A 19,868-nucleotide genomic window follows, 5' to 3' on the forward strand; every position below is an offset into this window, starting at 1 on the left:
ACCCATAAAGGTTATCAGTGTGGGTAAATAATTTCATTCAGTAAGCACTGGCTTACCGGAGACTGACGCAAGTGTTAAATAGGATTGGTTTGTCAATAGTGATGAGAGGGTGACTGACATGTGGTCCAGTCCATACACCTTTTTTCTTTAGTCATGATCACCTGCTGAGCCAAGTGTGGATTACAGCAGACAGACACCTGAATTCACACACATAAATGACATAACAAAGAAGAACAAGGACAAGTTTAGAAGCCAATACTTTCATCTTTATTAATCTTGTTCTCATTTTGTTTAAATAAATTTTTTTTTTTTTTATTTGTAAAATCTCAAAACGAAAACACTGAACAGGAGTGTTAAAGCCTGTCTTAATTTAAAACGAATACACAACAACAGAACATTAAAAACGTACGGTAACGCTTACTCTGCATCTGTAAACAACCCATCCCACCCCTCCCTCCCGCTCTACACAGTTTGATAAGATTTTGGCATGTCCATTTTTCTTTTCCTCGACGCGTATGCCTTCAGCTCTTTGTGTCATTAAAATGTTCTTTTTTATTATTGCAGGTCAGACAATAAAAAAAGACAAGTCTGCTTTAAAAAAAAGAAAAAAACAACTTCAAATGAGAGAGAAAAGCATTAGTGCGAATATTTCTTAACACACAGTCAGCAGTATACTGAATGCACTCAAAAACATTTTTGTATAGACCTTCTGTATAAGTAAGCAGCCTTGCCCACATTATGACAGGCATTAACATGCACACACATCATCCTCACATTCACGCACACGCTCGCGCGCACACTCACGCATGACAACTGCGGTGGTTTAATCCACTTACTTGGTCTCAGTCTCACTCACGCTCAGTGTGTACGACACTACGCGTGCACACAGTATCAACACATGGAGAAATGCATCATAGCCTCAAACTGCCTGCAATTTAACATTTATCACTGCAACAGTAACAACCATGTTCAAGAGAGAATAACAGAGAAAAAGAGTGCGTGAGATACAACAGTAGGAGGTCAGCATTTTGAAAACAGAACAATGACATTTTTCAGTATTTTCACTGTTTAAAAATTAAAACCATACAAACAAAAACAAACTTAACATACACAGTAAGATACAGTTCTGCTGTCAATCAGAGCTGTTTGCATGTGTTTGGATTCGATCTCCATCTTTAAGGGGATGTGAATACAAACTGCACTTTAAACCTCACATCATGTAGTAGTTTTAAGTTCTCTTTTACGATGAAGGTAATGCTGTTTACAGTGCCTATCTGTCTGAAGGCTTCTCTGTATTTGGTGTGTGCATGTGTATGTAAATCTGCTGAAAAGTCACCTATTTACTAAGCACATTGCAATCCAGTCAAGTCTTTCAGACCAACTGACTTTCCATTCTTTTTTTTTTTTTTTTTTTTTCAGGATTCAAGTCTAAGCAGTTGAAATCTTCATCTGTGGAAAAAAGGCTGTATACACATCTAACAGTCCCTGCATTTGTTTTATATAATAGCTTAAGTCTGGCCACGAGAATGTGTGTAAGCATGTCTCACATTTCTGCTTTGTGTGTGCACATAAATTTGCATACTACGTATACGTATGCACACGTGTGTATATGTGTAGTACATTTATATGCATACCATGTAATGCGTGTGTGTGTATGTGTATATGTGTGTGCGTGTGCCATAGTAAGTACATATGAATCCCAGTGTATGCTGTATCAGTGTGTCCAAACCTACACGTACAAATGGAAGCGGGTGGGGGGGGGAAATCCTCAGATGGAATCGGTTCCTCCCCCCAGCAGGTCGCCAGGCAACAATCCAGCAGGGCTGTCCATTTGGTGCCTTTCCTCCATCTGCGGTGCCCCCCACAGGCTGCTGCTGGGGTATCCTGCAGTCATGCCTCCCCAAAGCCCAGACCTCCCAGACTCTACTCCCCCGACGCCTCCTCCCTCCCCAGCCCCGTTGGTGCTCCACTGGGAAAATATCCCCAGCCCGGGTCCTTGCGCTGAGGAGGTCTCTGAAGAACTACCTGTACCATCAAGACTCTGCCAGCCAGAGCCAGAGGACCTAACTCCAGCTAGAACTGCTGCTCCACTCTCTCCTCCACTGCCATTTCCGTTTCCACTCGAAGTTGCCCCCACAGCTGCCCGCTCGCTCCCCGGAGAACTTCCTCCACTGCTGGCCACCACAGTTGTGCCTGTTCCGGATGAACCCTGTGCCCCACCGGTCGCTGCCCCTCCTGAGCTGGCTCCCTCTGCCCCTCCGGCCTGGGAATGTGCAACATAGCGAGCAACTTCTTCTTCGCTCACAAACTCCGCCAGGATCGTGGTGTTGCCCAGGACACACCTGTTTAAGAAAGTTATAAGACAAGGTTCTTCAGATCAGTATGTGCAGGGTTACAGTTTGCTTCATGCGGAGCAGTGAGGGTATAGGTAAACTTACATGTGCAGTGCACCCTGGGCCTTGGCTGCTTCCTGCCGGGTGCTGTAACGAATCAGAGCGGTGCCCTGGGTCAGGCCAAGGTGGAAGGTCAGCAGGGGGCCATGCTGCATACAGATGGTCCTCAGCGTGGAGCCATCAATCTACAGGGAAGAAGGAATAATTGTATAGATACCGTATAGGATAAGACTCTGGAGGGTGTTTGTCATATTTAGAAGGACCAATTTTGGTGAAAAATCCATTACTGTTAAGAGATTCTTGAGTTCTGAGGAACCCAAACATAACATAAGACTTTGATTAGAAAAGACTACTGATAGTCACTTTGTTGCAATGGTAGAGGTAAAAGTAAGGAGCGAGGAGTTATATTACATCGACCAATGTCCTCAGCAGAACGCGTGGATGTGTGATGTAACGTTCATAGGGCAATTATCCACTATCTTGAGTGATCACTTATCGGGCCAGAGAAAGGTCAGGTAAGGAGGCCACACAACAATGATTATGTACATGAAAATCTGTGCATTAATAAATAATGTGAGTGGTAAGGTGTGGCTTTATGACATGTAATAAAGTTACATTTACAGTAAGATCTTCAAGTTGTGCAAGCTTGCACGGGAGATGTGAGTAAATAAACTACTGAAAAAACAACTTTTCTAACAAGAACAAACTTGGTCTTACTCTGGAAAACACTTTAATTTCTATGATTTTCAAAGAGGAAGTCGTGGAAGTGTCATTTATACAAGCTCTAATTGATTAAATGGCTCATCCAACTTGGCAATCAAATTACAGCTGGGTCATTCATGGGTCCGTGTAATTTGCATAGGACAGAGTGAAGGGGAATGCAAATGAATGAGAAAAGCAGTTTAAAGTGCCTAAACCCTGACCGATCTGTACATGTAGCCGTTAATATGGTCTAAGTATTTATGGCCATGATCAATTCTGTTGTGTCAAAGAGGTTTAACCCGTGAACACATGAAGTACTTAAGTATATCGATTTTTAAAACTGAAGCCTTCAATGAACCATTCGAGGTAAAAACAAAAGACACTTTAAATAATTTGAATCGCATCTATAATTTTATCATAGCGTACATTATTCCTCATTACTATTTTATACTACACAAAGTCAATTGTGCACATTTTCATGTTGCATATGAAAACAGCTGTGGTTTAGATACCTGCCTAATGAGACAAAGATCCCTGGTTTGATCCCAGGAGACAAATCCCACTGGGATCATGTCAAGAGTGGCATTCAGTGTTTAAATTAAAAAACAAAAAACCCTGCCAAATCAAACAGAGACCTGCTTTTAAATAAGGGAAGAGCTGAAAGTAGCTACACTGGCTTTGGGTATAGTACTGTATAGCTTCCAGGTTTCTTTTCTTACCAAACAAGTCTACACACTTCGTTTTTTTTTTTTTGTTGTTTTTTTTTTACAACCTATTCCTTCATCAACTCAAAACAAGTCTCAAATTAACAGGACCCTTTGTTGTGCCACTTACTGTTGCACTCGTTTCTCTTCTTTGTTGTCTACTTCACTGTGCACCTTTAAAGGTTGTGCAAAGATCACATTCATTTTATTAAACTGGATGATATAGTTCTGCTACTGATGGCAGGGAAAGCTCGTCCTGGTTTGACCACCAGCAGCAGTAGCACCTCTCTGACTGTTAACGCCTTTATTGCAAAGCCAGAAGAAGAATAAGGGGCGAACAAAGTAATGGCAGTTACTCTACTTTTGGAATATGTAATAAAAACCACAAATATATAAATTACACAAAATTTTTATATTAGAGTTTGATTATTACTGAATCATCATAATCAATTTTCCATGTGACTGCTTGACTGATTTTTACGGTTTTCCAGCTGTAGCTTGATCTGGGGGGGAATTCATTAATGCCATCACAGATCCCCCCCCTCCTCCCCTTTAAATTCCTTCTCTTATGTTTCACAAGAAAAGCTCATCCAAATTCCTTCAAGCTATTAAATTGTCAATCATTATTTTTTTCACATAATTATATGAATGATGTGGCGATCATCAAACAAATGCATGAAATGTGAGACACACTGCTCATACAACACGGTCCTGTTACGATTTTACATCACCCTTTCGCACAAGTTCAGTTTCTGAAGATGGCAGTAACTGCCTTGTTTAGTCGTTTCTCAGTGTTTCCTTCTCCTCCTCCTTACCTGAGGGGTCAGGTTGCTCAACAGCAACCAACAGCTGCCTCTGGAGGCTGCACCATCACTCCAAGCTGAGCCTATAAAGAAGGGATAAAATGACAAATGTAAGATTTCTTTATTTACACTGACTTCATCCTCTATATCATAAACAGTTAAGCTGTAAACTATGAAATAAGGTCCCTGTAAAGAGGTACCTTGCCCAAATCTTGACTCTTGATTAATCCCACCCCCTCCCCAGCTCCGGGCCAACCGAGGGCCACCAGTACCCCATGGCGAGGGTGAGGCTTGCTTCTGATTGGTTAGGCCAGGAGGGGGGCGTGGCAGCTGGGAGCTGTTGCGACTGGTCTTCCACAACTTGTTCTGTCCAATGGGCTCTGGAGGCCAGCTGGGCTTGTAATCAGAGTACTTTCCTAAGAAGGAAAAGGTGAGTGGAAGAAAGAGGCGTAAAACAAAAGAACTCTTAACTTGAAAAATACAGTGCTAACACATGACAGAAACAATATAATGAAGCTAATAAGACTAAGCATAAGTCAAAATGTAAACACAGTTTAACAATATCCACCAATCAAAAACCCACCTGTGCTGTGTGCATTGCTGAGGGGGCTGTCTGAGGCACTGTAGGGCCAGGCACCAGGTGAAGGCAGCGAGGTGTTGAGAGAAGGATTTGGCCCTACAAAACATTACAATATTATCTAAACACCACTACACTTCTGTAAAGTTTATACACAAAGGCCATCACCACCCTGAATGCTGTGACTTTGTCATTGCCAAATCATTGTCTTTCATTTTATATTTAAAGCATAGTCTACCACCTCAAATTACCACCTTTGTGTGAGAGAATTTTTATTTGCTTATTTTCTCCATTTTTTTCCTCTCATCTCTTCTACTATTAGTAGTCTTTCCTATTTTATACTATACAGGGTGAGACACTGTTTAAAGCACTAGTGCAGCTTCTTTTGTTATATATGACAAATGCAGAACTAGGAACCTTAGGGGATGCAGCCACTATAACTTATACTGATTAAGAAAAAGCAGCAATATGCTTAAAATTGCTTTATCCGGTCCTGAGCTTGGCATAGCAGACAACTGTAGGCTACAAGAGAAACAGACAAAGTAAAAATGTCATTTTCAGATCCAAGTCCCTGTTTTTTGGGATTTTTTGTTTTTATTTGGTAGAAGTCTGAGAAAGAGAGCCAAACTAACAGCTCTGTAGTAAGAAATAACACAAAAGAAATGCCTGCCATATAAAATAATCACCAGATGACAGCTATAACAGTAAGTGGTGAAAAGATTTAGCACTTAGCCTTAATCCTCGTAGGGATGAGCTGCAGCCTTCAAAGGGGAACTTAGATTGTAATGCAGTCTATTAACAACTGCACCTTTAGTGATATAGCAGATTAGACGGCAGAATTTCAGATTCATGTTCATTCTCAAAATGACTAATCATTAGCATAGTGAGTAACTGTAATCTATTCTGGGCTTTATTTGGGACAGAAGCAGAGTTCTTGTAACACAAATCTTAATACCAGAGCCAAAACCAACACCTATGCTCATCAAAACTTCAAGTACCTATGTTGTCTCGCAGTAACTGGTGGTCAGAGTCGTTGAGGCTTGGGGATCCTGGGGAGCCAAGAACACTACCAGGGGTCATATAGGGATCAGACTCTGGGTCTCCACTGTTCTGTATGCCCTTCCAGGGCACACCGGGCTGGAATTCTGTCATTACAGAGGAAAAAAACAAAAAACAAAACCCTGATTAACAAATATGCCGTGCAAAACAGTCCAACTTAATAACTGTGTGCCTGCAGGGTTTGTTAACTATGCTGGCTCCAAGTCTTCAACCTAAGTACTACACATACTGGATGGCCCCGGCATTAGAAGCAAATTAATTACTTTAGTTATTAAAATGAAAAACAGCTGTTTCGGTAAGTAGCAGACAAAAAAAAAAACAAAACAAAAAAAACAAAACCCCACTCACCTGGAGGCCAGCTTGATGTGGCAGATTTGTTCCCCATTTTACTACCAGGGGTCCGGTGCCAGCTGTCTGCAGAGCCCTGAGGGGGAATCCCCAAACCATCACTTCCCAGCATTTCATACTGGGAGTAAGGAGACCCTCCTCTAACCTTTACAGCACTGGGTAAAGGGCCTTTAAAAATGGGACATGAAAGAGAAAGGAGGTCAGACAGACTGACATGAATATGTTTCGCAACATTTTGGTTCACAGCGGTTCATTCAGATACACTGTGAACAAAGATGATTACCAGACCAGTTGCTGATAGGAACAGACCATCTGTTTACCTACCGTTCTTGTGAATGGTTGAGTCGGGGGGAGAGGGAGCTGGAGAGTGTCCCTCCATCATCCATTTAAAGCGGGACTGCTGTCCTCCTAGATCCTTCATCCCTCCCATCATGGGACCAAGCTCCAGTCCTGACAGGTTACTTCCAGGAGTAAGCCCTGGCAAGATGGAAAAAGTGTCAGCTTTAATGCGCACATAATATTATGATAGTCAGAGCCTTCAGCTTTCAGCATTTCTTCTTCACTCAATATTTACACACCACTCTGCATTTAACCATTGTTATTATTAATCTCTGGCTCTCTTCCACAGTGTGCCTTTTATCCCGTCTCCCTCTCCTCACCCACTACTGGTCACAGCAGATGGATTTGCCTTTCCAAGGCGATTGTTGGGATTTTCTGTCTATTATTGTAGGGTCTTCACCTTACAATATAAAGCGCCTTTAGGTGACTGTTGTGATATTTGGTGCTATAAAAAAATAAAACTGAATATTATGCAAATCTGGGGAGCGCTGCATTTACACCTAACCACAAGCACTCACCAGAGTACATCCCTGGTGTTTTGGTGTGAAGGTCTGATAAGGTTCCCCCAATTCCAGGATGTGGAACAGGGTCTACCATGGCCTGTTTGGATAGGCCTCCTCCCAGGTGAGAGGGGGACAGTTTGGAACTCCCTCCTGGTGCTGCTCCTCCAACTCCACCCTGCTGATGCTGTCTCTGTTGCTGCAGAATAGCCATAATCCTCGCCAGCTGACAAGATGAAATTTAAAAAAAAAAAAAAAAAAGTACAGTTGAATGGTCACCAATAATCTATATTTATATTACATAGTTTCACATATTCTAGTCTGACGTGACTGAAGCAAACACTAGTGTCACATCTGTCACCAAAGGTTAAAAATAAAGTGATGGTTCTGAACTACACCTCAGCTAATTAGCCTAACAGAACTTCTGAGCATTTCTGACCACATTTTACAGAGTACTATTTATAGTGTTGTTACTGCTCCGATGGCATTTTATTGGCATGCACGCTCACCTGCTGTGGGTCTGGCTGCTGCCTGAGAGGCTGAGGCTGAGGGAACTTCCTCTGGTTCTGCAGAAACTGCTGCTGCTGCTGTTGCTGCTGCTGTTGTTGTAGCAGGAACTGACAAGCCTGTGTGTTGGCAGACAAAAAACAAAACAAAACATAACACAGCTGTTTTCACAAACATTTTAATCAATTACAAAGTGACATTATTCAGTCTACATCTTCTGCTTCGACATCAATGTTTTCCACTATAAACTAACAAGAAAAACTACTGACAATGTTTTATTGCAATCAATCAATCAATGACGTATCATTCAGGCACTTACCAGATGGAACTGCTGCATGGGGGGGTAAATGTTGCTGAGCATTGCTAGCTGCTGTGGGGAAATCTGGGGAGGGAACACGCCTCCGCCAACCCCTCCGACACTTCCAACACCACCGACACCTCCTACTCCTCCAACTACACCACCCACACTTCCACCAGGAGAGGGCATCTGCTTCAGCATAGGACCCGGCACCTGCAAGCCACAAGAATTCACAAGTATATGGGTGCTGAAAGACACTCCGGGCAAAGCACGTTATGAGAAACAGGGACACTCTATCAATAAGCCCTGTCAGGTTTCCAGCAGCGCAGGATAAGCTGGAGCATCTAAACCATACGCATGAAATGTATGAGAGCCCTGTCAAAAACTGATATTCAGTTTAAAAACATTTCAAATTGGTGTCACATTTACATGAGGCAGATTATGTGCCTGTATCACATGTGCTAGTGCATACTGCAGTGACTCTGCACGCTGTAGGCAGGCAGCTTCTAGTTCGATAAAACTGAAATTTTTATAGTCTGTGATTGCAGAATATGACTAAATATTAGTTGGCGACACCATTATAATTACTTTAATAAGTGGTGGGAGTAGTCAGTAAAATAACTAAGCTAAAGTTTAATTAGTTGTTAAAAATAATAAGTATATTATATATAATTTAATATTAACTAACCAACTGTAATGCTATAATTTGTTTATGTCATGTATAGTGAAAATCAATTGTTTTCTTTAGTTAGTGTCATGTACAGGTTTCAGTTACCTTCATAAAATTGGCACAAAGTTTAATGGACTATATTATTATATATATTTAATAATTATGTATAAACTCTTCTCAAAAAACTTGTGAGACTGCCAGATGTGTGAGGTTAGATGACCTCGATGACCCAATGCTCTGCATTTGTATAAGATATCCAATATACCAAAAAAACCAAACCAAAACAGGGCTCGCAAAATCGCTAGCCCGACGTCCCGGGGCTAGCGATTTTTCCAGTCGGGCTACCAGAATCTATCCCTGCCCTGCCCGTCGGGCTATCATAGGAAGGAAAAATATATGTCAATGCTTTTGCATTCTTTCGGAAATGTAGCTGGGTAAATATGTCATTGGCATCGGTGAACCACTGTCAATATGTGACTAGGGCTGCTCAATTAATCGAATTTTAATCTAAATTACGATCTGGGCTTTCAACGATCATTAAAAATGACTGAGCCGATTATTAGCACCTCCCTCGTGCTTTACTCTCGCGCTGCTCCGTGTGGCAAATCGAGCGCACCTCTCTGCGTTTCGAACACGCGTCACAACAATTAAGAGGAGCTAACAGAGGGAAGCTTGGAAAGCTAAGCAGAAGTTATTTGGAGAGGAGAGTGACTGCCGTTGGTTGAAAAGAGAGGTAAAAAAACCCTTCAGTGGTGTGGAAACATTATGGGTTCGCGGAGTCAGACGTGGATCAAGTAGACATAGTGTGTAAACTTTGGTGTTGTAGCTGCACCACAGAGCAACATGGCAAAGTTCACTAAACATAGATGTTTACATTTTATTCTTTATATTGCAAACATTTGCACTGTTCTCAGTATTTGCACACTATTTTATACTATTTTTGACAATCTTTAAAGCCATTATTCAATACATTGTTATTGTTAAATAAATATCATCAAATAATCGAGATCATCGATTATTGAATCGCTGGATATTGAACTGTAATTTTAAATGGTTTAAAAGCATGTAGAATAGCATATGTAGGCAAGTATATTTGTCCCCTTTTATCAAGAAGCAAAGACAAAAAGGAAAAAGAAAAGAAACAGGGCAGGGTTCGGTGGTTGAATCATCCGTCCCCACCAATGCCAAAACCAAATCTACGCGCCCTTGGTTCCTCCACCTCCAAAGAAATGTCAGATGGGGTCCGAACCACAAAAGAAGCGCGTATTCTAGGAAAAGTGGTTGCAGGAGGTGAGCTGGCTTTAAACAAATGATGAACGCACAGAGATTTGGTGCAGAATGTGCCGTGAAAATCCCACTCTAGCAGACAAAAACACTGCCTTTTGTATGGACGCAAACCCGCATTGCAACTTCTTATCTGGTGCGCGTCTTTTATTTTGACAGCGAATGCGCACATGCGGACCACTTATGTGCACCCGTGTAAATAACATAATGTTCTGCCGGGTGTGTTGTTGGTTTCCCTCGATTTCTGAGTCGACAAGTGCCTTTGTTACTGGGACCAGTAATTATAAGAAAGGCCCCCATTAGAACCCATGAGAAATGCAAGAAATGGATTATTGCTCAGTCTGCAAATAACATACTAAAAATCAACCTGAAAATCTGTTTAGAGCAGCCTACTATGTTGCAAAGAGTGAACTACCACTGGCAAAATTTAGCAGTCTTTGCAAACTTCAAAAAGCAAATGTCCTAGATCTTGGTTCCACTTGCCTCTTACCTGTGATTTCAGTGGAAATTTCAAATTCAGGATCTGACACAGACTGATTCCTGTTGTACAGTTCTTACAGTTCATAGAAATTTCTGTTCAATTACAACCAAGTATTTGAGTTGATGATTGTAATTTCTATACAATATTGTAATTTGTGTTTCAACAATTTTTTGATTAATGTTTTGTTTCCGTTACAATATGATACATTAAAGTATCATATTGTAACGGAAACAAAACAGGAAACAAAACATAAAAAAAATTGCTCCTTTTTTTATTCGGGCTACTTAAATTTATTTTGGGCTACCAAAACTGAAGAGTCCCTGCCCGAAGGGCTACCAGGGATTTTGAAATTTTGCGAGCCCTGCAAAACAAACAAACAAAAACCTTGTACAAACAGCTTCATCATAATTAATAACATCACAGTAGGAAACAAACCTGAGCAGACAGGAACTGATGAGGCACTTGTGCACGTAACCCCTGGGAGGGGTTCATCGAATGCATGCCAGGCTGGTGCATCCCTCGAGGCTGAGACATCCCTCCACCGCCACTGACAAACACTCCGTGGCCACCCATCTGGAGCAGAATAGAAACAATTTACAACTAAAGCCAGGGCTCTCAAAGTGTGGCCAGTGGAGGCCCTTGGTAATATTCTGTGCAGTCCCTGAGCACAGCAAGAGAAAATGAAGCATCCACAGTTCATATCATCCTATCTTTAAAAGGAAAGGAGCATTTCTCTTCAATTTCAGCTCCATGGTTCTACCTGCCATAATTGATTAAATCTTCATAGCACTGATAAATCTTGCCAAAGTGTAGAAGTGCCACTTTACATCTAAAAACTTTCTAGCTTCCTTAATTGGTCATTAAAACCCTTACTTTATTTGTGGTAATATTTTATAACACTCAGTCGATACTGTGAGTACTAAAGTTCAAATTATTCAAACTGACAGCTACCTTTGAAAAATGCAAGGTTCTTATAATAATTAAAGACTACTTAACACTCCCAACACACCTTTTCACCATAGGGCCCCATGTCAACAGGGCCCATATCTTTGGAACTAGGCATGCGGTAACCACCTCCACCTCTTCCTCCCCTCCGCATTTCTCCATTATAGTCAGTTATTCCTCTCTTGTCTCCTTCCATTTTTTTGTCGACACCTGGATCATCCTAGAGAGAGGTAGAAAAAAGAAAAGTGACCTCACTCTTTAGTAGTACAGTGATAGTACCCTCACTGATAATGTAACCATCATAACAACATTAGTGATAGAGGGAAAAAAAATCATATCAATCATACAGCAGCAATGGCACTAAATACATGAAAGCTAGAAATCCATCCACTCTCTTCCGCTTATCTAATTCAGAGTCGGGGTGGGTGGAGCCTATCCCAGCTGTTTTAGGGCAAGAGGCGGGTTACACCCTGGACAGGTCACCAGTCTGTCGCAGGACTAACACACAGACAACCATTCGCACTCACATTCACACCTAAGGGCAATTTAGAATTACCAATTAACTGAACTCCACTAATTGCATGTCTTTAGACTGTGAGAGGAGAGCTAAAAAAATGTTTTTTTAAATAATTATCTTATTCGTTTCTTACCAGAATGCCCATATTTGAAAACTGGCGTGACACTGGGTTCATCCAACTGTCCCCTCCTCCAGCCTTTAAGGAAAAAAATCCAAACATTACCCTCTAAGTGCTAAACAAAAATCAAAGTGTTTTGTTGCAGTACAATGAACTTCAATTGGTAGTTTATAGCTGTTTGTGTGTCCTTGAATCTTTCTTCCTCACCTTCATGTTTCCTCTTTTCCCCCCATGTGTCTGACCCCAGCCTCCAGAGTTGAAGGAAGAGCTGCTTCCCTGGGAGCCAGTGCTGTTCCAGGCTCCGCCACCACCATCTTCTTCCTCATCCCAGCTTGGATGACGGGAAGCTGAAATAGAGTCTCCTTTTCCAATCCAGCTTTCAATAGACTTGGCACCTTCAGTGAAAACAAAACAGATGGTTATGATAAAGTCAGCTGTTTCTCTATTTGGGGATTGTGGAGCTAACATTCATGAAGCCTAGTCATACTAAGAAGTGCAATATTGCTAAATGTCTGATATGTGGTTCTGAGGCATCATCAACACATGAAAAACAAAATGCTGTTTTTTGGTGGGTTTTTTTGTTTTTTTTTAATCCTTACCAGGTTTACCAGGGTTGGGTGAAGGATTCCCCCAGCCAGAAGCTTTACCAGGTTCATCTGGATCACCCCAACCTGATGGTGCATCTGAAGTCTGACCCCAAGCTGCCGTACCATTATCCACAGTTTGTACACCTCCTCCCCACATGCCTGCACCTTGATAAAATTAGACATTGTGGTTTAGAAGAAAGTATTACGTAAAAGAAGCTTAATAGTTTATGATTTTAATAGCAAATGTCCATAAGGTTGTTAACAAGGCTGACACTGTGAAATGAAAGCTTTTTCTTACCCACGGCGCCATTGCCAGGAGTTGTGCTGCTGGACTGCATCCCCTGTTGTCTTCTAGGTGGTTGTTGCTGCATGGATGGTGGTGGGGCCTGCTGACCTTGGCTCTGGCCTGGAATTGCACTGTTCTTGTCCCACAAGTTCACGTTCTTGGTGTTGTAGCGGTTCGGGTCTCCCCAGGCTGATGTGCCATCGTCGATTTCCATTTTGCGGCTGATGGACTGAGGGGAGGGCTCTTCCCAGCCGCTGGGTTCCAGGGTGTCACCACTGCCACCTCCGGAGATTTGGGGAATCGGGCCAGAGGTCCAGCCTGAACTTTGGTTCTGATTCTTGGAAGGTGGACCTCCACCTCCAACATTTGGCCGGCTGTTCCACCCTCCTTGTATGGGACCTCCTGGTGGTTGCTGACCCTGTGATTGGTGCTGCTGCTGATTTGGGGCTTTCATTGGTGTCGCTTGGCTGTTTGGTATCTGTGCTGCTGCTGTGTGGGGCTTTGTACTCCCCCAGTCCGGGTGGGATTTGACACCACCCACATCTCCCCATCCTCCTCGCTGAGACCCTCCTTCATCCGATGCACCCCAAGAAGATCCCTCATCAGAGTTGCTCCCACCTCTACTTCGCCCATCTCCCCACCCACCTCCAGGTGTAGAATCTCTCTGTCTCCAGTCTCCTCCCCCCCAACCACTTGTCTCCCCTCTTCCACCTCCTTTCCACCCTCCTGTTCCTTTATCTTCTGGACCATCTGTCCACCCACTACCCTGTTCTCCTATGTCTCTCCAGTTACCTCCTCTTTGATCCCCCCATTGTTGTTCTTCAGCCCCCCATGCTTTGCCCTGGCTTTCAGGTGGGAGATCACCCCAGCCTCCAGCTGCCTTCCCCTGGCTGCCCTCTAGATCTTCTTCTGGTGATCCCAGCTTCCTTATAGTGCTACTTGGCATATGAGGACCACAGGTGGACTGTGTAGCGCCACCATCCCAGCCATCCCTTACTGTAGAGTTCAGGCTGGTTGCGTGGCTGCCACCAGATGTATCATTAGTTACTGAACCAGTGTTAGATGGGTACCTAGGACTGCGACTAGTGGTAGTGTTCATGGTTGTTGATGAAAACGCAGAGGAAGATGAAGTGTTTCTTTCATTTCTCTTTCCGACTCCTGATGAGGTGTCCAGGTCCCAGGCCACATTCTGTCGAATCTGGGTCTGCCCCCAGCCCGTGTTTGACAGAACCTTGGGGTCCAGGTCAGGCCGATTGAGCAAGCTAAGTAAGGCCACTTCAGCATTGGAGGTCTGATGGGAGTGGTGGCGCTCAGATGAGGAATGCTCTTGTTTCTGTTCGCTACCACTCCCTCCTCCACCACTTCCAGCTATGGATCCTCCTCCACTAGAGGATGGTCCTTCACCTCCAGTGCCTCCACCCCATTCCATAACTGCCCCGTCCCCAGTATCCATCCCTTTCTGATTGTCCCAAGCTTTTGTCATAGTTGCAAACTTTGGTGAGGAAGAATCCTCCAAACTGCTGCCAACAACACCAAGGCTGCCTGCACTACTGCTGATGCTGCTCCCCTCTTCTCCTCTTCCACTGGCTATTGCTAAATTACTTGAACTTGCACTTCCTGCAGTTTCACCCCACTCTGCATCTGAACTGCTTCCTTCCCACGGTCCCTGAGATACCACTGGGGTAGTTGAACCACCACCATTTCCCCTGCCCCACCCTGTCTTGTTACCTGGGGTACCAGAGCCCCAAACATTCCCTTCCTGCCCCTGAGCTCCACTCTCTCCTCCACCCCACCCATCTGCCTGTGAGGCCCCTGCACTGAGGTCAGTGGACACTGGGGGTATGGATCTCCAAGAAGAGCTGGCAGAGGAGGAAGACGTAGAGCCAGAAAGATTACTGCTCCCTTCTCCTTCACTAGCAGCCCCACAATCCCCCTCACTGCCACCTTCTTGATTTGGTCCTGCTTCTCGTGCCACCCCGCCTGAACCCAGCTCCTGTCCTGGGGTTCCTAAGTGCTGCTGCTGCTGCTGTTCTCCACTCCTGGCTCCTGCAGCTGTTTCAGTGTGCTGCTGATAAAGATCAGTTTGATTCACAGATGAAAAAGTGTGAGTGGTGATGAGGGTGGTGTTGGCGGAACATGAGGAAGATGAAGTAACGGATGAGTGTAGTGGAGCACTGTCCCCAGCCGAAGTTGATGTCCCACTCTGCACCAGGGCGGGCCAAGCGGAGGGGTTCATGTCAGGGTTGAAATTGGCACCAGGGACACTGCTGCTGCTGCCACCTACAGGGCTCTCCTGAGGGCTAGGAAGAAGATGGGAGACTTTGGAATTGTAAAATGCTGCTAATCCTAGCCCCGCATCCACCTGAGATGAGGTGGGAGAGACCCATACACCACTGCTGCCACCACCACCACCACTTGACTGAACACATTCGTTTAGTGAGGAAGTGGAGGATAGAGGAGAAGAACGAGGGGGGGAAGGATTGTCCATGTTCCCTGCTCCTCCCTTCTGCTGGATGCTTATCTCACTCCATGAGGCACTACTGTTGTTGTTTCCGGGGCAGTCCTGCACCCCTCCTCCAGCCCCATCGGAACTCACTTTGGCCCCCCCTATAATGGTAGGCCAGTCCTCCAGGTCAGTCCCATCCACAAACACCTTCCCGCAGCCCTGAGAAGAGGACTGGCTGCCAGAGCCTGCCCCCCATGTGGAATTTGCATAAGTTGAAGTAGTAGTAGTAGAAGACGACGGAGCAGCGACACATAATGAGGATGAGGAGGAGTTTGGGGGTGAAGGGGAGGATGAACCCAGGTTGGAATCTACGGAAAAAATTGCAAACCTTTATTTAATCATGAACAACACTCAAAACTTTCAGAGTTTACTACATGTTGCTAACACTACCTGACTAATTAGAACAGCGAACGCATATCACTACTGTCATGAACAACTTTATAATTAATAAATTAATTGTAAAGGCCACTGATTGATTCTCTCCATTGCGTTATCTGTAAAAATTCACCTTAAAAGAAAGTTTCTGTTTTAATGTAGGACAAGACTACTACTGTGTTACTGGACTACCTATTAAACTTGATCGTATGTTCTGAAACATTAACCCACCTGTGCCTCCAGCTGTGTTTGCATTGGGGTTATCTGCTCCCTGTGAGGGAAGAGGTGGGGCGGCCCCCCAGCCGCTGCCTCCTCCAGCCCCTCCAGAGCCCCCCTCACCTCCACCCAGCAGCATGGAGGACAGCGGTGGCTGGCCCCTCTTCAGTAGCACTTTGTGGTCCTGCTGGCAGCGAAATCTTGGTGGAACCTCGCGAGACATGTATCGCTGCTGCTGGGTGGTCTGACTTCCAGAGGGTGAGGTGGAGGGCTGTCCGTTGGCCACAGCAGTCCGCTGCTTTGCATTGTTCCCACCACCAGGAGGAACTTGGGCAGAACCCCCAGCTGCACCAGGACTGGGGGATGAGGGGGCAACAGGGCCAGGGCTGGGGGACACTGAGCCTGGGGTGACAGGTGGCTGGGAACAGGAGGGCTTGGCTGATTCTGGCACTGGCAGACACACAAATGAGAGAAACCATCACTCTGTAGGTGCGTTACTCAATTTATGATTAGTTTAATAACATTCACTATGGGTCTAACATATATGTATGCATGTGCATAACGACATCCAACAAATTCCCTACGTCGTTACCTCATACTGAAGTTCATTACAGCATATTTAAGAAGAAGAAACAAAGTCATTAAACTGACATGTGGAATACTCAGTGATGGAGGAAGGAAGAGTGACATGAAAAACACATACCTTTGATTTTTTGTTCTGGCACCTAAAAAAGAAAGAAAGAAAGAAAGAAAAGAAATTGAGATGTAAAGCAGGAGATAATTCGATTGTTTTTTTAAATGCAAAAAAAGGTTTGCATTCATGTGACTACCTATGTCCACAGGGGACATTCCATATAAAATACCCATCTGAGAATCTCAGATTTTTGTCCAGTACCTTAAGTTTATTTATTGAAGATATGGGAAATTCTGCCACAATACTCTCAAACTTTTATGAGGTAAAGGCCCTTAAAAATCACAAGTTATTTATTTCTATTTTAGAGTGTTATTTTCCAGCCTTTTTTAGTCCTCTACAATACAGGAGGCTGGCCATGTGTGCACAATAAAGCAAACTGCAATTTTACATCCGCTTCAAGTGTCACAATCTAAAGCCAAAATCTTATTTCTGGTCGACTCAACATTTTTCTATAACCAGCATTAACAAAAAATATAATGGGATATAATAGCTTCACTAGCAAATCTTTACCAATTCAATGTCTATGACACAAAGGAAGAAAAACAATCGTTTGGCATGCTTGGTTTTTGGGAGGGGTTTATTTCTTTGTGTGTTTTTTATTTTTTTTATCTTTTTTATCTAAACAGGGCATTTTGGCTAAACTTTCAAGAGTCATACCACTGTGTGGGATAGGCAGCTTGTCAAGTTACAGCATGTTAAAGCAATTTCAGCTCTGAAAATTTCAAATGATGTTATTAGGGCTCAAAAATCTGGCAAATAAAATGTCAATTTTATCGACTCCTGTTCAACACAAACAGTCAGTGATACAGAAACAGACTGTCTGCAAACTAGACAGAGCACAGCTTACCTTCTGAGAGGTTTCCCTTTTCTTTTTATCTTCTTTCTTCTTTTTCTTGTCTTCCATGAACTACTGTTCCCCTTCTTGATTCTCCTGTCTGAAAAGAGAAATATACATGTTCAATTATTTATCTAACTAAAGCCTCAATGAATTTGGCTTGTTGCTTAAAAAGAGTGCATACCATTGTTTCGCACACATAAATTCTGGCTCGAAATTTATAACATGCTATCACGAGATCACTGCCAAGTGTACTCCTACACAGTCAGTGTTGTAAGAACTGTAACGTTAACCAGAAGCAGACAGCTTGACAACAGCCCTTGGTAGTCTTGTTTCTCACTGCATAATTCATTAACCAGCAAGCGACTGCAATTCAACCAGTGGACAAACAGAGCAGCAGCCAAACAAACATATGACTTTATAGTCTACAGCATTTCTGGGAAAAAAGGGAAAAAAACCTGGAATTTTTTCAGGCAGTAAAGTAGGAAGTAAAATGGCTGCAATGACCCAAAGGGTACAAAAAAAAGAAAAAGGAAAAAGAAATAGTGACCTGTCCACTGTTATGAAGGAGACACTCGTTTATGACCTCCCCACCATGCCAGAAGTAAACAAATGAAATATGCAAACGCACAGCTCGCATCTAACAACAAAACAGATGACATTAAAATAGTAAAAACGGCCACAGAGGGAAACATAAAGGGATCCCAGCTTCTACAGACCTGTAAATGTGACTAGGTCAAGTAATTCTGTTAGCCAAGCTGTTGATAATTAGCCCCACGACACAAGACGCTACTGAATGCTAACCCGACAAGTTACAGCCGTGACCTTTCACTGTTTAATGCCGCTCGCAGACATTACAGGTAATGATGAGAAGCACAGCCGGATATCTGCGCAGTACTGGAAGCAAACAACCTGCACCTCATGTAAATATAACAGGTCGGTAGGGAACAGACCTGCAGCCACGAAGGGGCACCGGGAGAGCAACTGGCTAATGGTAGCGGGTTTTAAAGCAGCTGGGCAGGTGAGCTCTCGCGCTTTGACCCGAGAGCCCGGGCTCGCGGCGATGAGCTGTCACAGAGGAAGGTGCCTCGGCTCCGCGCGATCGTAACCTGAGCGAAGTTGACTGCTGAGAATGAGGCACGTCAGGCCCATTATTTCCATACACTGCCCCCTCCTTTTACACGGTTTATTCTTGTAATTCGTAACGCCACGGCGGGCGCAAAACCCAAGATTAACATGTCAGCGAATACACCGAAAACCAGTCTGTAGCAAGGGGTCGACAGGGCCAAAACACACGACGAACCTGTGACGTTTCCCCAGCTTTTCAACGCCTAACAAGCGAGCCTACTCCAAAGATCGAGAAACCTCGAATGCTCTCCGTGTGAGTGAATAAATACTTCGCGTTGCTACTCGGTACTTCTGTTGTGTGAAGGCCAAACGTCCGTGTTTTAGTACTCACCTCGGGAATCACGCAGGACATAAAGTGCTTCTGTGCAAAAATTCTTGCAGACCTACCGCTAGCAGGTTAGCAAGGTAGCTACCCTAGCGAGCTAGTTCTTCGAGGCTTTCAAGGCTAAATTGAATAAGAAATGACATCACCGAAAGGCGAAATGTTAATCGTAGAAAAACTGAAGAAAGGCGAGTATCCTTTTTTGCGCGACTGTAGCTCTCAAGCTGTAAACAAAACATGCATAACCCCTTGATTACTGTCAGACGCTCTGTGATCGGTTAGTTTACTATCGGCCATTTTGCTTCTGTGTGGAGGTTTTTAGGCAGCGTATTATATCACCAGGCTCGTTGTTGATCAGAGAGGGGAGGAGGAGCAGTGCTCGCGCCTACACTGTCCACCAGAGGGCGCTTTAACTCTGGAACATGATAACTCTGGAACATGACGTCATGCATAAATAAGTAAACAAATGTGCTGAAAAAACAAAACACAACACAGCAAGCGCCTCCCACCCCCTTTTCCATGTTTGACATTTAATTAGTTTAGATAAAATAATAAATGTGCTCATCTGTAAGTATTTAATAATTACTTAATTAATACTGTAATAGGATATTGTACAGGATATGGTACTATTTGGAGCTTGTACTGAATTTTCTTATTCCCGTGAGCTATACATT

The 19,868-nt window shown here is 43.6% G+C and overlaps 1 protein-coding gene across 2 annotated transcripts; it reads right to left on the minus strand.

Moving 5' to 3' along the window:
- Positions 1–244: 244 nt before the first annotated feature.
- LOC134625976 (trinucleotide repeat-containing gene 6B protein-like) lies at positions 245–19,501 on the minus strand. Of its 2 annotated transcripts, none has more exons than XM_063471406.1 (21): positions 19,204–19,501; positions 17,757–17,844; positions 16,919–16,940; positions 16,231–16,665; positions 13,131–15,932; positions 12,845–12,991; positions 12,453–12,640; positions 12,261–12,323; positions 11,675–11,830; positions 11,101–11,238; positions 8,252–8,443; positions 7,935–8,051; positions 7,444–7,651; positions 6,911–7,063; positions 6,587–6,754; positions 6,178–6,324; positions 5,186–5,278; positions 4,803–5,018; positions 4,615–4,685; positions 2,439–2,578; positions 245–2,342 (listed from the first exon to the last, which is right to left on the minus strand). In XM_063471406.1, exons 2-21 carry the CDS (start codon positions 17,811–17,813, stop codon positions 1,769–1,771), a joined length of 6,087 nt encoding a protein of 2,028 aa, XP_063327476.1. In that variant the 5' UTR covers positions 17,814–17,844; positions 19,204–19,501; the 3' UTR covers positions 245–1,768. The 2 variants fall into 2 exon arrangements, with proteins under 2 accessions (XP_063327476.1, XP_063327475.1); XM_063471405.1 differs by having other exon boundaries at positions 12,845–12,997.
- Positions 19,502–19,868: the final 367 nt, after the last annotated feature.

The sequence above is a fragment of the Pelmatolapia mariae genome, linkage group LG4 (assembly GCF_036321145.2).
Source record: "Pelmatolapia mariae isolate MD_Pm_ZW linkage group LG4, Pm_UMD_F_2, whole genome shotgun sequence".
Lineage (NCBI taxonomy): Eukaryota > Metazoa > Chordata > Actinopteri > Cichliformes > Cichlidae > Pelmatolapia > Pelmatolapia mariae.